General features: G+C 40.3%; 1 protein-coding gene across 3 annotated transcripts in view; it reads right to left on the bottom strand.

Moving 5' to 3' along the window:
* The window catches only part of LOC128687501 (WD repeat-containing protein 3), a gene marked incomplete at its 3' end in the record, with an annotated part of 95,499 nt that overhangs the window by 18,769 nt on the left and 61,568 nt on the right, over positions 1 to 15,162 (bottom strand). For 2 of the 3 annotated variants that reach the window (XM_070100589.1, XM_070100534.1), the window contains 1 exon segment: positions 11,581 to 11,675. In XM_070100589.1, the coding sequence (XP_069956690.1) occupies positions 11,581 to 11,631 (51 nt within the window). 3 annotated transcript variants of the gene reach the window in all.

Below are 15,162 nucleotides of genomic sequence, written 5' to 3'. Positions count from 1 at the left end.
TATAAGAAGAGTAGAGTATGTATATGGAGAGTAAAAGAAAGGTGAAGAGAGTGGTGAGAGAATGCAAAAGGAGAGCAGATGATAGAGTGGGAGAGGCACTGTCAAGAAATTTTAATGGAAATAAGAAAAAATTTCGGAGTTAAACAAGTTAAGAAAGCCTAGGGAACGAATGAATTTGTCAGTTAAAAACAGAGTAGTGAAGTTAGTAGATTGGGTAGATGGCGAGAATATTTTGAAGAACTTTTAAATGTTGACGAAGAAAGGGAAGCGGTAATTTCATGCACTGGCCAGGGAAGTATACCATCTTTTAGGAGTGAAGAACAGGATGTGAGTGTGGGGGAGGTGCATGAGGCATTACGTAGAATGAAAGGGGGTAAAGCAGCTGGAACTGACAGGATCATGACAGAAATGTTAAAAGCAGGGCAGGGGGGGGTATATAGTGTTGGAGTGGTTGGTATTTTTGTTTAATAAATATATGAAAGAGGGGAAGGTACAGTGGTCCCTCAATAATTGTCCGGCCTGAAAGTCGTCCATTTCGGAAATAGTCCTGTTTTTTCGTCAAAATATTGGCTCGCAAATGGTCCAGTAACTCGCTAATAGTCCTAACAGTCCTTCGTCCCGGACGCATACTCACACTCTGAGCCGCCTCGGCCTTTCCTTCCCAGCCAGTGTGCCATTGTTTACCAGTGAGTGACGGTCCCCTCACATGCTCCTACGAAATATTTCATAATATTCCATTGATTTTAGTGCTTGCAAGTGCTAAATAAGCTACCATGGCTACAAATAAAGCTTCTAGTGCCAGCCCTTCGGTAAAGAATGTGAGAAACACATAATTTATGAAAAAGTTTGTAGAAAAATACAAAGATGGTGGTGGTAGAGTGGAAGCAGTTGTGAGAGTGGTTGATGAACATAAGAAAGGAGGATCACTGCAGCAGGCCTGTTGGCCCATGCTCGGCAGGTCCTTTACAATTCATCCCACTAACGAAACATTTTCCCAACCTAGTCCTCAATGCTACCCAAGAAATAAGCTCTGATAACTCTATCCACTCATCAGGAGTGAGGAAGAGCCAGTTGTGAGTGTGGGGAAAGTTCGTGAGGCAGTAGGTAAAAATGAAAGGGGGTAAGGCAGCCGGGATTGATGGGATAAAGATAGAAATGTTAAAAGCAGGTGGGGATATAGTTTTGGAGTGGTTGGTGTAATTATTTAATAAATGTATGGAAGAGGGTAAGGTACCTAGGGATTGGCAGAGAGCATGCATAGTTCCTTTGTATAAAGGCAAAGGGGACAAAAGAGAGTGCAAAAATTATAGGGGGATAAGTCTGTTGAGTATACCTGGTAAAATGTATGGTAGAGTTATTATTGAAAGAATTAAGAGTAAGACGGAGAATAGGATAGCAGATGAACAAGGAGGCTTTAGGAAAGGTATGGGGTGTGTGGACCAGGTGTTTACAGTGAAACATGTAAGTGAACAGTATTTAGATAAGGCTAAAGAGGTCTTTGTGGCATTTATGGATTTGGAAAAGGCATATGACAGGGTGGATAGGGGGGCAATGTGGCAGATGTTGCAGGTGTATGGTGTAGGAGGTAGGTTACTGAGAGCAGTGAAGAGTTTTTACGAGGATAGTGAGGCTCAAGTTAGAGTATGTAGGAAAGAGGGAAATTATTTCCCAGTAAAAGTAGGCCTTAGACAAGGATGTGTGATGTCACTGTGGTTGTTTAATATATTTATAGATGGGGTTGTAAGAGAAGTAAATGTGAGGGTCTTGGCAAGAGGCGTGGAGTTAAAAGATAAAGAATCACACAAAGTGGGAGTTGTCACAGTTGCTCTTTGCTGATGACACTGTGCTCTTGGGAGATTCTGAAGAGAAGTTGCAGAGATTGGTGGATGAATTTGGTAGGGTGTGCAAAAGAAGAAAATTAAAAGTGAATACAGGAAAGAGTAAGGTTATGAGAATAACAAAAAGATTAGGTGATGAAAGATTGGATATCAGATTGGAGGGAGAGAGTATGGAGGAGGTGAATGTATTCAGATATTTGGGAGTGGCCGTGCCAGCGGATGGGTCTATGAAAGATGAGGTGAATCATAGAATTGATGAGGGGAAAAGGGTGAGTGGTGCACTTAGGAGTCTGTGGAGACAAAGAACTTTGTCCTTGGAGGCAAAGAGGGGAATGTATGAGAGTATAGTTTTACCAACACTCTTATATGGGTGTGAAGCATGGGTGATGAATGTTGCAGCGAGGAGAAGGCTGGAGGCAGTGGAGATGTCATGTCTGAGGGCAATGTGTGGTGTGAATATAATGCAGAGAATTCGTAGTTTCGAATTTAGGAGGAGGTGCGGGATTACCAAAACTGTTGTCCAGAGGGCTGAGGAAGGGTTGTTGAGGTGGTTCGGACATGTAGAGAGAATGGAGCGAAACAGAGTGACTTCAAGAGTGTATCAGTCTGAAGTGGAAGGAAGGCAGGGTAGGGGTCGGCCTAGGAAAGGTTGGAGGGAGGGGGTAAATTATTATTATAATCAAAAAGAAGCGCTAAGCCACAAGGACTATACAGAAGGGAGGGGTAAAGGAGGTTTTGTGTGCGAGGGGCTTGGACTTCCAGCAGGCATGCGTGAACGTGTTTGATAGGAGTGAATGGAGACAAATGGTTTTTAATACTTGATGTGCTGTTGGAGTGTGAGCAAAGTAACATTTATGAAGGAGTTCAGGGAAACCAGCAGGCCGGACTTGAGTCCTGGAGATGGGAAGTACAGTGCCTGCACTCTGAAGGAGGGGTGTTAATGTTGCAGTTTAAAAACTGTAGTGTAAAGCACCCTTCTGGCAAGACAGTGATGGAGCGAATGATGGTGAAAGTTTTTCTTTTTCGGACCACCCTGCCTTGGTGGGAATCGGCCAGTGTGATAATAAAAAAAAAATAACCAGGAAAAGTGTACTGTTTACCTGGAGAGAGTTCCGGGGGTCAACGCCCCCGCGGCCCGGTCTGTGACCAGGCCTCCTGGTGGATCAGAGCCTGATCAACCAGGCTGTTGCTGCTGGCTGCACGCAAACCAACGTACGAGCCACAGCCCGGCTGGTCAGGTACCGACTTTAGGTGCTTGTCCAGTGCCAGCTTGAAGACTGCCAGGGGTCTGTTGGTAATTCCCCTTATGTATGCTGGGAGGCAGTTGAACAGTCTCGGGCCCCTGACACTTATTGTATGGTCTCTTAACGTGCTAGTGACACCCCTGCTTTTCATTGGGGGGATGTTGCATCGTCTGCCAAGTCTTTTGCTTTCGTAGTGAGTGATTTTCGTGTACAAGTTCAGTACTAGTCTCTCTAGGATTTTCCAGGTGTATATAATCATGTATCTCTCCCACCTGCATTCCAGGGAATACAGTTTTAGGAACCTCAAGCGCTCCCAGTAATTGAGGTGTTTTATCTCCGTTATGCGTGCCGTGAAGGTTCTCTGTACATTTTCTAGGTCAGCAATTTCACCTGCCTTGAAAGGTAGGGTTATAATTGAAAGAATTAGAGGTAAGACAGAATGTAGGATTGCAGATGAGCAACAAGGTCTCAGAGTGGGTAGGGGATGTGTAGATCAAGTGTTTACATTGAAGCATATATGTGAACAGTATTTAGATAAGGGTAGGGAAATTTTTATTGCATTTATGGATTTAGAAAGGGCATATGATAGAGTGGATAGGGGAACAATGTGGCAGATGTTGCAAGTTTATGGAATAGGTGGTAAGTTATTAAATGCTGTAAAGAGTTTTTATGAGGATAGGCTCAGGTTAGGGTGTGTAGAAGAGAGGGAGACTACTTCCCAGTAAAAGTAGGTCTTAGACAGGGATGTGTAATGTCACCATGGTTGTTTAATATATTTATAGATGGGGTTGTAAAAGAAGTAAATGCTACGGTGTTCGGGAGAGGGGTGGGATTAAATAATGGGGAATCAAATACAAAATGGGAATTGACACAGTTGCTTTTTGTTGATGATACTGTGCTTATGGGAGATTCTAAAGAAAAATTGCAAGGGTTAGTGGACAAGTTTGGGAGTGTGTGTAAAGGTAGAAAATTGAAAGTGAACATAGAAAAGAGTAAGGTGATGAGGGTATCAAATGATTTAGATAAAGAAAAATTGGATATCAAATTGGGGAGGAGGAGTATGGAAGAAGCGAATGTTTTCAGATACTTGGGAGTTGACGTGTCGCGGATGGATTTATGAAGGATGAGGTTAATCATAGAATTGATGAGGGAAAAAAGGTGAGTGGTGCGTTGAGGTATATGTGGAGACAAAAAAAAACGTTACCTATGGAGGCAAAGAAGGGAATGTATGAAAGTATAGTAGTACCAACACTCTTATATGGGTCTGAAGCTTGGGTTGTGAATGCAGCAGCGAGGAGGCGGTTGGAGGCAGTGGAGATGTCCTGTCTAAGGGCAATGTGTGGTGTAAATATTATGCAGAAAATTCGGAGTGTGGAAATTAGGAGGTGTGGAGTTAATAAAAGTATTAGTCAGAGGGCTGAAGAGGGATTGTTGAGGTGGTTTGGTCATTTAGAGAATGGATCAAAGTAGAATGACATGGAGAGCGTTTAAATCTGTAGGGGAAGGAAGGTGGGGTAGGGGTCGTCCTTGAAAAGGTTGGAAGGAAGGGGTAAGGGAGGTTTTGTGGGCGAGGGGCTTTGACTTCCAGCAGGCATGCATGAGCGTGTTCGATAGGAGTGAATGGAGACGAATGGTATTTGGGACCTGACGATCCGTTGGAGTGTGAGCAGGGTAATATTTAGTGAAGGGATTCAGGGAAACTGGTTATTTTTATATAGCCAGACTTGAGTCCTGGAAATGGGAAGTACAATGCCTGCACTCTAAAGGAGGGGTTCGGGATATTGGCAGTTTGGACAGATATGTTGTGTATCTTTATACGTATATGCTTCTGAACTATTGTGGTCTGAGCACCTCTGCAAAAACAGTGATTATGTGTGAGTGAGGTGAAAGTGTTGAATGATGATGAAAGTATTTTCTTTTTGGGGATTTTCCTTCTTTTTGGGTCACCCTGCCTCGGTGGGAGATGGTCGACTTGTTGAAAAAAAAAAAAACACAATATCCCAAACCCCTGTAGGTAGTAGGTTGGTAGACAGCAACCACCCAGGGAGGTACTACCGTCCTGCCAAGTGAGTGTAAAACGAAAGCCTGTAATTGTTTTACATGATGGTAGGATTGCTGGTGTCTTTTGTCTGTCTCATATATATGCAAAATTACAGGCATGTCTTGCTACTTCTACTTACACTTAGGTCACACTACACATACATGTACATGTTTATCTAAACACACTCACCTGAGTTTTCTTTGATTTTATCTTAATAGTTCTTGTTTCTTATTACTTTTCCTTTTATATCCATGGGGAAGTGGAATAAGAATCTTCCCTCCGTAAGCCATGCGTGTTGTAAAAGTCAACTAAAATGCTGGGAATAATGGGCTAGTAACCCCTTTTCCTGTAATAATTACTAATTACTTGCATGTGTATGAGACAGAAAAAAAAGACACCTGCAATCCTACCATTGTGTAACACAATTACAGGCTTCCATTTTATACTCACTTGGCAGGACGGTAGTACCTCCCTGGGCGGTTGCTGTCTACCAACCTACTACCTATAACTCAGAAATTTCTTCCCCTATAATTTTTACCATCTCTTTTGTCCCCCTTCCCTTTATATAAAGGAAATATACACACTCTCTGACAATCCTTAGGTACCTTCCCCTCTTTCATACATTTATTAAACAAAAATACCAACCACTCCAACACTATATCTCCCCTGCTTTTAACATTTCTGTCATGATCCCGTCAGTTCCAGCTGCTTTACCCCCTTTCATTCTACGTAATGCCTCATGCACCTCCCTTACACTCACATCCTGTTCTTCTTCACTCCTAAAAGATGTTATACCTCCCTGGCCAGTGTATGAAATTACCGCCTCCCTTTCTTTATTGACATTTAAAAGTTCCTCAAAATATTCCCGCCATCTACCCAATACCTCCAGCTCCCCATCTACTAACTCCCCTACTCTGTTTTGAACTGACAAATCCATTTGTTCCCTAGGCTCTCATAACTTGTTTATCTCACTCCAAATATTTTTCTTATTTTCAGCAAAATTTCTTGACAGTGCCTCTCCCACTCTATTATTTGCTTTCCTTTTGCACTCTCTCACCACTCAAAATTTATGGTAATCATATTTGCAGTTTTGCATTTCTACTTACCAATACATAAGCTTTTTATTACCCCAGTAAAACATTTTGTATAAATTTTGGATGATACTAGCAATACTTAGTTTAACTACTCTTTCTAACAAAAAAAAATACAAATAATCTCATGCTGCTTTGTTTTGATTATCCTCTATAAACCTATAGTCTTTTATATCTTGGTAAATATTACAAGATGGTTATGTTAACCCTTTCAGGATCCGTCCCGTAGATCTACGGCTTTACGTTCAGGGTCCAAACCGTAGATCTACACCATGAGCTCAGCTCACTTTGATAAACTGTGAGCCGTAAATTTGGGCCTAGATATGAAAGAATACATCTATGTGGTATGTGTGCACCACATAAAACAAATCCTGCAGTACACTGTGTATAATGAGAGAAAAAAACTGAGACCGTGATTTTCGATTAAAACAGCGACTTTGCAGTGTTTTTTCATGTTTTTTATAGTTGTATTTGCGATTTCTTGGTCTCATTTGATAGAATGGAAGACATATTACAGAAATAGAGATGATTTTGATTGGTTTTAGCAGTGGAAATGGCTTGAAACTGAGCTCAAAGTAATGGAAATGTTAAATTTTTGCCGATGTTCAAGAGTAAACAAACGACCTCACACGTCTAATACACGCCAGTTGGTGGGTCTAATATACATTCACAAATGTGGTGATGATATTTATACAATTATTACAATATTGCATAACAGTAAATCTTCTATTTTTTGGTGTGAATAAAAATTCATTGTGAATAAAAAATCAAAATGGAATTCATTTATAAAGCCTCAAAATGTAACTAATGAACAGAGGAAATGTTAGTTTAGTGCCAGGAATACCTACATTGTTTATTCTGGACCCTATTTTGAAATTGGAATATTTTGAACTTTGTGTTAAATTGGCCAAATTACCAATTTCCAATCACTTTATTTTGTAGTTGAAACAGTTGACTTTGGGATTTCTTGTGCTCAATCGATAGAATAGAACTAACACTAGTGAAACAGCTAAGAATTTGGTCGACTGGAATAATGTAATTGGCCTAAATTGGGAGTCAAAGTAGGCAAAATCGCCAATTCGTAAATATCGCTGACACATCAAAATTCGCGAGAGCATAATTTCGTCAATTTTCCATCAAATTTAGTACTCTTTGTTTTATTACCTTCAGAAAAAGATTCTCTACCATTTCATAAGAAAAAATAACAATTGTTTTTTTTTAAATTCTTGGACACTGGTGCACCCTTTGAAATTTGGCCTCTGGACCCTGAAAGGGTTATTATTCAGCAGCTGTTCGTAGTTGGGGGCCATATTTCAGACAGGGCAGTATGTTACTCAAAAATGAAACACCATAAGAACATAATATTTACCCTATTAATTGTACTCATTACAAACTTCTTTCACATTGATTCAAGGGACAATAAAAAAATATACAATGCTTCATTCACCAATAACTGGTCATTAAAAGAAGAACCTTATGATCATGTTTCTGGTCTTCTTTTCTCATCTTAATGTGACTTGATAATTGTCTAGGATGGACTGAAATGTAGTCATAAGGTTCACCTCCTAATTGTGGGTTTTTGGTAAACTGTTCAAGTACTTTTGGTGAATTGTACAGTACTTTTATTTAAATTAGATATTCAGTAGGTAGTAGGTTGGTAGACAGCAACCACCCAGGGAAGTACTACCGTCCTGCCAGATGACTGTGAAACAGAAACATGAAACTGTTTTGTATGATGGTAGGATTGCTGGTTTCTTTTTCTGTCTCATAAACACGCTAGATAACAGGGATATCTTGCTACTCCTACTTACACTTTGGTCACACTTCACAGACACACACATGCATATATATATACATACATCTAGGTTTTTCCCCTTTTTCTAAATAGCTCTTGTTCTTCTTTATTTCTTCTATTGTCCATGGGGAAGTGGAAAAGAATCTTTCCTCCGTAAGCCATGCCTGTCGTATGAGGCGACTAAAATGCCGGGAGCAATGGGCTAGTAACCCCTTCTCCTGTAAACATTTACTAAAAAAGAGAAGAAGAAAAACTTTATAAAACTGGGATGCTTGAATGTGCGTGGATGTAGTGCGGATGACAAGAAACAGATGATTGCTGATGTTATGAATGAAAAGAAGTTGGATGTCCTGGCCCTAAGCGAAACAAAGTTGAAGGGGGTAGGGGAGTTTCGGTGGGGGGAAATAAATGGGATTAAATCTGGAGTATCTGAGAGAGTTAGAGCAAAGGAAGGGGTAGCAGTAATGTTGAATGATCAGTTATGGAAGGAGAAAAGAGAATATGAATGCGTAAATGCAAGAATTATGTGGATTAAAGTAAAGGTTGGATGCGAGAAGTGGGTCATAATAAGCGTGTATGCACCTGGAGAAGAGAGGAATGCAGAGGAGAGAGAGAGATTTTGGGAGATGTTAAGTGAATGTATAGGAGCCTTTGAACCAAGTGAGAGAGTAATTGTGGTAGGGGACCTGAATGCTAAAGTAGGAGAAACTTTTAGAGAGGGTGTGGTAGGTAAGTTTGGGGTGCCAGGTGTAAATGATAATGGGAGCCCTTTGATTGAACTTTTTATAGAAAGGGGTTTAGTTATAGGTAATACATATTTTAAGAAAAAGAGGATAAATAAGTATACAAGATATGATGTAGGGCGAAATGACAGTAGTTTGTTGGATTATGTATTGGTAGATAAAAGACTGTTGAGTAGACTTCAGGATGTACATGTTTATAGAGGGGCCACAGATATATCAGATCACTTTTTAGTTGTAGCTACACTGAGAGTAAAAGGTAGATGGGATACAAGGAGAATAGAAGCATCAGGGAAGAGAGAGGTGAATGTTTACAAACTAAAAGAGGAGGCAGTTAGGGAAAGATATAAACAGCTTTTGGAGGATAGATGGGCTAATGAGAGCATAGGCAATGGGGTCGAAGAGGTATGGGGTAGGTTTAAAAATGTAGTGTTAGAGTGTTCAGCAGAAGTTTGTGGTTACAGGAAAGTGGGTGCGGGAGGGAAGAAGAGCGATTGGTGGAATGATGATGTAAAGAGAGTAGTAAGGGAGAAAAAGTTAGCATATGAGAAGTTTTTACAAAGTAGAAGTGATGCAAGGAGGGAAGAGTATATGGAGAAAAAGAGAGAGGTTAAGAGAGTGGTGAAGCAATGTAAAAAGAGAGCAAATGAGAGAGTGGGTGAGATGTTATCAACAAATTTTGTTGAAAATAAGAAAAAGTTTTGGAGTGAGATTAACAAGTTAAGGAAGCCTAGAGAACAAATGGATTTGTCAGTTAAAAATAGGAGAGGGGAGTTATTAAATGAAGAGTTGGAGGTATTGGGAAGATGGAGGGAATATTTTCAGGAATTGTTAAATGTTGATGAAGATGGGGAGGCTGTGATTTTGTGTATAGGGCAAGGAGGAATAACATCTTGTAGGAGTGAGGAAGAGCCAGTTGTGAGTGTGGGGGAAGTTCGTGAGGCGGTAGGTAAAATGAAAGGGGGTAAGGCAGCCGGGATTGATGGGATGAAGATAGAAATGTTAAAAGCAGGTGGGGATATAGTTTTGGAGTGGTTGGTGCAATTATCTAATAAATATATGGAAGAGGGTAAGGTACCTAGGGATTGGCAGAGAGCATGCATAGTTCCTTTGTATAAAGGCAAAGGGGACAAAAGAGAGTGCAAAAATTATAGGGGGATAAGTCTGTTGAGTATACCTGGTAAAGTGTATGGTAGAATTATTATTGAAAGAATTAAGAGTAAGACGGAGAATAGGATAGCAGATGAACAAGGAGGCTTTAGGAAAGGTAGGGGGTGTGTGGATCAGGTGTTTACAGTGAAACATAAGTGAACAGTATTTAGATAAGGCTAAAGAGGTCTTTGTGGCATTTATGGATTTGGAAAAGGCGTATGACAGGGTGGATAGGGGGGCAATGTGGCAGATGTTGCAGGTGTATGGTGTAGGAGGTAGGTTACTGAAAGCAGTGAAGAGTTTTTACGAGGATAGTGAGGCTCAAGTTAGAGTATGTAGGAAAGAGGGAAATTATTTCCCAGTAAAAGTAGGCCTTAGACAAGGATGTGTGATGTCACTGTGGTTGTTTAATATATTTATAGATGGGGTTGTGAGAGAAGTAAATGCGAGGGTCTTGACAAGAGACGTGGAGTTAAAAGATAAAGAATCACACATAAAGTGGGAGTTGTCACAGTTGCTCTTTGCTGATGACACTGTGCTCTTGGGAGATTCTGAAGAGAAGTTGCAGAGATTGGTGGATGAATTTGGTAGGGTGTGCAAAAGAAGAAAATTAAAAGTGAATACAGGAAAGAGTAAGGTTATGAGGATAACAAAAGGATTAGGTGATGAAAGACTGGATATCAGATTGGAGGGAGAGAGTATGGAGGAGGTGAATGTATTCAGATATTTGGGAGTGGACGTGTCAGCGGATGGGTCTATGAAGGATGAGGTGAATCATAGAATTGATGAGGGGAAAAGGGTGAGTGGTGCACTTAGGAGTCTGTGGAGACAAAGAACTTTGTCCTTGGAGGCAAAGAGGGGAATGTATGAGAGTATAGTTTTACCAACACTCTTATATGGGTGTGAAGCATGGGTGATGAATGTTGCAGCGAGGAGAAGGCTGGAGGCAGTGGAGATGTCATGTCTGAGGGCAATGTGTGGTGTGAATATAATGCAGAGAATTCGTAGTTTGGAAGTTAGGAGGAGGTGCGGGATTACCAAAACTGTTGTCCAGAGGGCTGAGGAAGGGTTCTTGAGGTGGTTCGGACATGTAGAGAGAATGGAGCGAGACAGAATGACTTCAAGAGTGTATCAGTCTGTAGTGGAAGGAAGGCGGGGTAGGGGTCGGCCTAGGAAAGGTTGGAGGGAGGGGGTAAAGGAGGTTTTGTGTGCGAGGGGCTTGGACTTCCAGCAGGCGTGCGTGAGCGTGTTTGATAGGAGTGAATGGAGACAAATGGTTTTTAATACTTGACGTGCTGTTGGAGTGTGAGCAAAGTAACATTTATGAAGGGGTTCAGGGAAACCGGCAGGCTGGACTTGAGTCCTGGAGATGGGAAGTACAGTGCCTGCACTCTGAAGGAGGGGTGTTAATGTTGCAGTTTAAAAACTGTAGTGTAAAGCACCCTTCTGGCAAGACAGTGATGGAGTGAATGATGGTGAAAGTTTTTCTTTTTTGGGCCACCCTGCCTTGGTGGGAATTGGCCAGTGTGATGATAAATAAAAAAATAAAAAAATTCAGTCCAATAAAGAAGATGACTTTAGATATTCAAAATATATATCTGCTGCAATCAAAATGCACTATCAAAAAAGATTTATATAGTTTAGCTCAAAATAAATAGCAACTGATCACATTAACTCACCACATCCCAAATAACAATTTCACCATCACTGCTTCCAGATGCCACTCTCATACCCTGTGGATCCCATGATAATGTTGACACTGCACCACGATGTCCTGAAAGAGCATGTGTGACCTGGTGAATAAGTCTAAGAACCAGTCAGATTCTACAATAGTAAACCTTCAACTTAACAGATATTGGATGGGGGGGAAGTAGTAGTGGTAGGCCAGCAATGCCAATTATGGTGACAGAGTTTGTTTAGCCATGACTGTAACACTCACAGAAAATGGTGGGTTGTCTGGCAAATTATTTAATAATAAAAAGCTGTCTAGGTCATGCAGTGCTGCTTTTGAAAGGGCTTGCATTATCTAAGGATTACAGAACTCAAATATTACTAAAGTAAACAACAAGAGTTACAACTGATGCAATGTTTGCATGGCAAACTGTTTGATAAACACTGCTATATACACCTACCATCCGACTTACGACCGAGTTCGGTTCCGAGAAACCAGTCGTAAGTCAAACTTTACTACTGAATATCAACAAAACATTTTTGTAATGACTTTATTTTATTGTTTTATTTTGGTATTTCATGTTTTACTTTACTTTTTATGCTGTAAGTAATGTATTTTATACTGTAAGGTTTAGGATAAACACTGTGTACAACACAAATAGTTGTTTATTTCCCAGAAATTTGGCATAAAAAACACGGTCGTAAGTCGAGTGGTCGTAAGTTGAGCAGGTCATAAGTCGGATGATAGGTGTACCTACAATACTCTATAACACAGCTGTTACTACTAGTGTCAGTTTGTTAGGATAATGGGTACATATATTTGCCCATGATGCTACAAAGTACAGATAGTACAGCACTTAACTGTGAAAGGATTTTTTTTTAACACATTGGCCGTCTCCCACCGAGGCAGGGTGAAAAGATTTATCCTCTTTAATTAAATCTAAATGAATTCTACTGTTATTTTGTCGAATGGCAATTTTACTACACTACCTATTCATCTTTTCTACTGAATGCCTTCCCATTGCATAAAAGTTAGGAACAGAGTAAGACTGATCATGATTGCAAATCATATTGCTGCAAGTGTCTAACATAATTAAAAAATTGTAATATAAATTTTCTTCTAAAAGGAAGTTAAGATTCAGGAGAAAAGCAAGGTTTCTTAGAAAGTCCTCATGGTAATGACAGGCATGGAGGTTGTTTCACTCCACCTCTATATAAGATAGAGTAATGTGGTGTAGATGATAGCCCTGTCTCACTTGCCCACTCTCTCATGTATGACAGTACGGTAAACACCTTTCATTAACAGACCTCTCATCAACGGACTGCAGCAATTTTGAACAAAAAATTGGTCAGAAAAATGTTCTAATTATCAGACAAAATGGATAAGTCTAAAATTCCAAATTCTGTCCATAGTGAATGTCCAGTTGTCTTCTGACACATCGGGCCAAGTCTAATAACTCCAATGTTAAGCCTTTCTCCAATGTTTGTCTGGTAAAGGCCAGAGCAGCTGCACCCAGGACCCAATATTTTGTTCAGTACAGGCCAAAGTGGCCACATCCAAGACCTGTCTGTTTTCATTTTGTTTCCTGAGCTGTAGGCCACTTGTGTTGATTTATTGTTTGTGCTCGCTCACACGTATGCTCATCATTCAGTCTCTAATTTTCCTCTGGATTCAGAGCTTTTTATATGATTTTAATAACATATTAGGTTGGGATGCTTGAATGTGCATGGATGTAGTGTGGATGATAAGAAAGAGATGATTGCTGATGTTATGAATGGAAAGAAGTTGGATGTCCTGGCCCTAAGCAAAACAAAGCTGAAGGAGGTAGGCAAGTTTCAGTGGGGAGAAATAAATGGGATTAAGTCAGGAGTATCTGAGAGAGTTAGAGCTAAGGAAGGGGTAGCAATAATGTTGAAGGACAAGTTATGGAAGGAGAAGAGGGAATATAAATGTGCAAATTCAAGGATTATGTGGATTAACCCTTTCAGGGTCCGTGTCGTAGTTCTACGGCTTTATGTTCAGGGTCCAAACCATAGGTCTACGACATGAGCTCAGTTCACTCTAAGCTGTGAGCAGTAAATTTGGGCCTAGATATGAGAGAATACATCTATGTGGTATGTGTGCACCACATAAAACAAATCCTGCAGTACACAATGCATAATGAGAGAGAAAAAAAACCGAGACCGTAATTTTTTATTAAAACAGCGACTTTGCCGTGTTTTTCCCTATGTTTTTTATAGTTGTATTTGCAATTTCTTGGTCTCATTGATAGAATGGAAGATATACTACAGAAATAGATTTTGATTGGTTTTTAGTACTGGAAATGGCTTGAAACTGAGCTCAAAGTAGCAGAAATGTTAAATTTTTGCCGATGTTCAAGAGTAAACAAATGACCTCACAAGTCTAATACATGACAGCTGGTGGGTCTAATATACATTCACAAATGTGGTGATATTATTTATACAATTATTACAGTGCCAGAAGTGCTTTACACTACAGTTTTTAAACTGCAACATTAACACCCCTCCTTCAGAGTGCAGGCACTGTACTTCCCATCTCCAGGACTCAAGTCCGGCCTGCCGGTTTCCCTGAATCCCTTCATAAATGTTACTTTGCTCACACTCCAACAGCACGTCAAGTATTAAAAACCATTTGTCTCCATTCACTCCTATTGCATAACAGCAAATCTTCTATTTTTTGGTTTGAATAAAAATTCATTATATAAATAAAAAATAAAAATGCCGCTGACACGTCCACTCCTAAATATCTGAATACGTTCACCTCCTCCATACTCTCTCCCTCCAATCTGATATTCAATCTTTCATCACCTAATCTTTTTGTTATCCTCATAACCTTACTCTTTCCTGTATTCACCTTTAATTTTCTTCTTTTGCACACCCTACCAAATTCATCCACCAATCTCTGCAACTTCTCTTCAGAATCTCCCAAGAGCACAGTGTCATCAGCAAAGAGCAGCTGTGACAACTCCCACTTTGTGTGTGATTCTTTATCTTTTAACTCCACGCCTCTTGCCAAGACCCTCGCATTTACTTCTCTTACAACCCCATCTATAAATATATTAAACAACCACGGTGACATCACACATCCTTGTCTAAGGCCTACTTTTACTGGGAAAAAATTTCCTTCTTTCCTACATACTCTAACTTGAGCCTCACTATCCTCGTAAAAACTCTTCACTGCTTTCAGTAACCTACCTCCTACACCATACACTTGCAACATCTGCCACATTGCCCCCCTATCCACCCTGTCATACGCCTTTTCCAAATCCATAAATGCCACAAAGACCTCTTTAGCCTTATCTAAATACTGTTCACTTATATGTTTCACTGTAAACACCTGGTCCACACACCCCCTACCTTTCCTAAAGCCTCCTTGTTCATCTGCTATCCTATTCTCCGTCTTACTCTTAATTCTTTCAATTATAACTCTACCATACACTTTACCAGGTACACTCAACAGACTTATCCCCCTATAATTTTTGCACTCTCTTTTATCCCCTTTGCCTTTATACAAAGGAACTATGCATGCTCTCTGCCAATCCCTAGGTACCTTACCCTCTTCCATACAT

Source organism: Cherax quadricarinatus, chromosome 1 (genome assembly GCF_038502225.1).
Source record: "Cherax quadricarinatus isolate ZL_2023a chromosome 1, ASM3850222v1, whole genome shotgun sequence".
Lineage (NCBI taxonomy): Eukaryota > Metazoa > Arthropoda > Malacostraca > Decapoda > Parastacidae > Cherax > Cherax quadricarinatus.
This window is presented reverse-complemented; position numbering and strand designations above follow the sequence as displayed.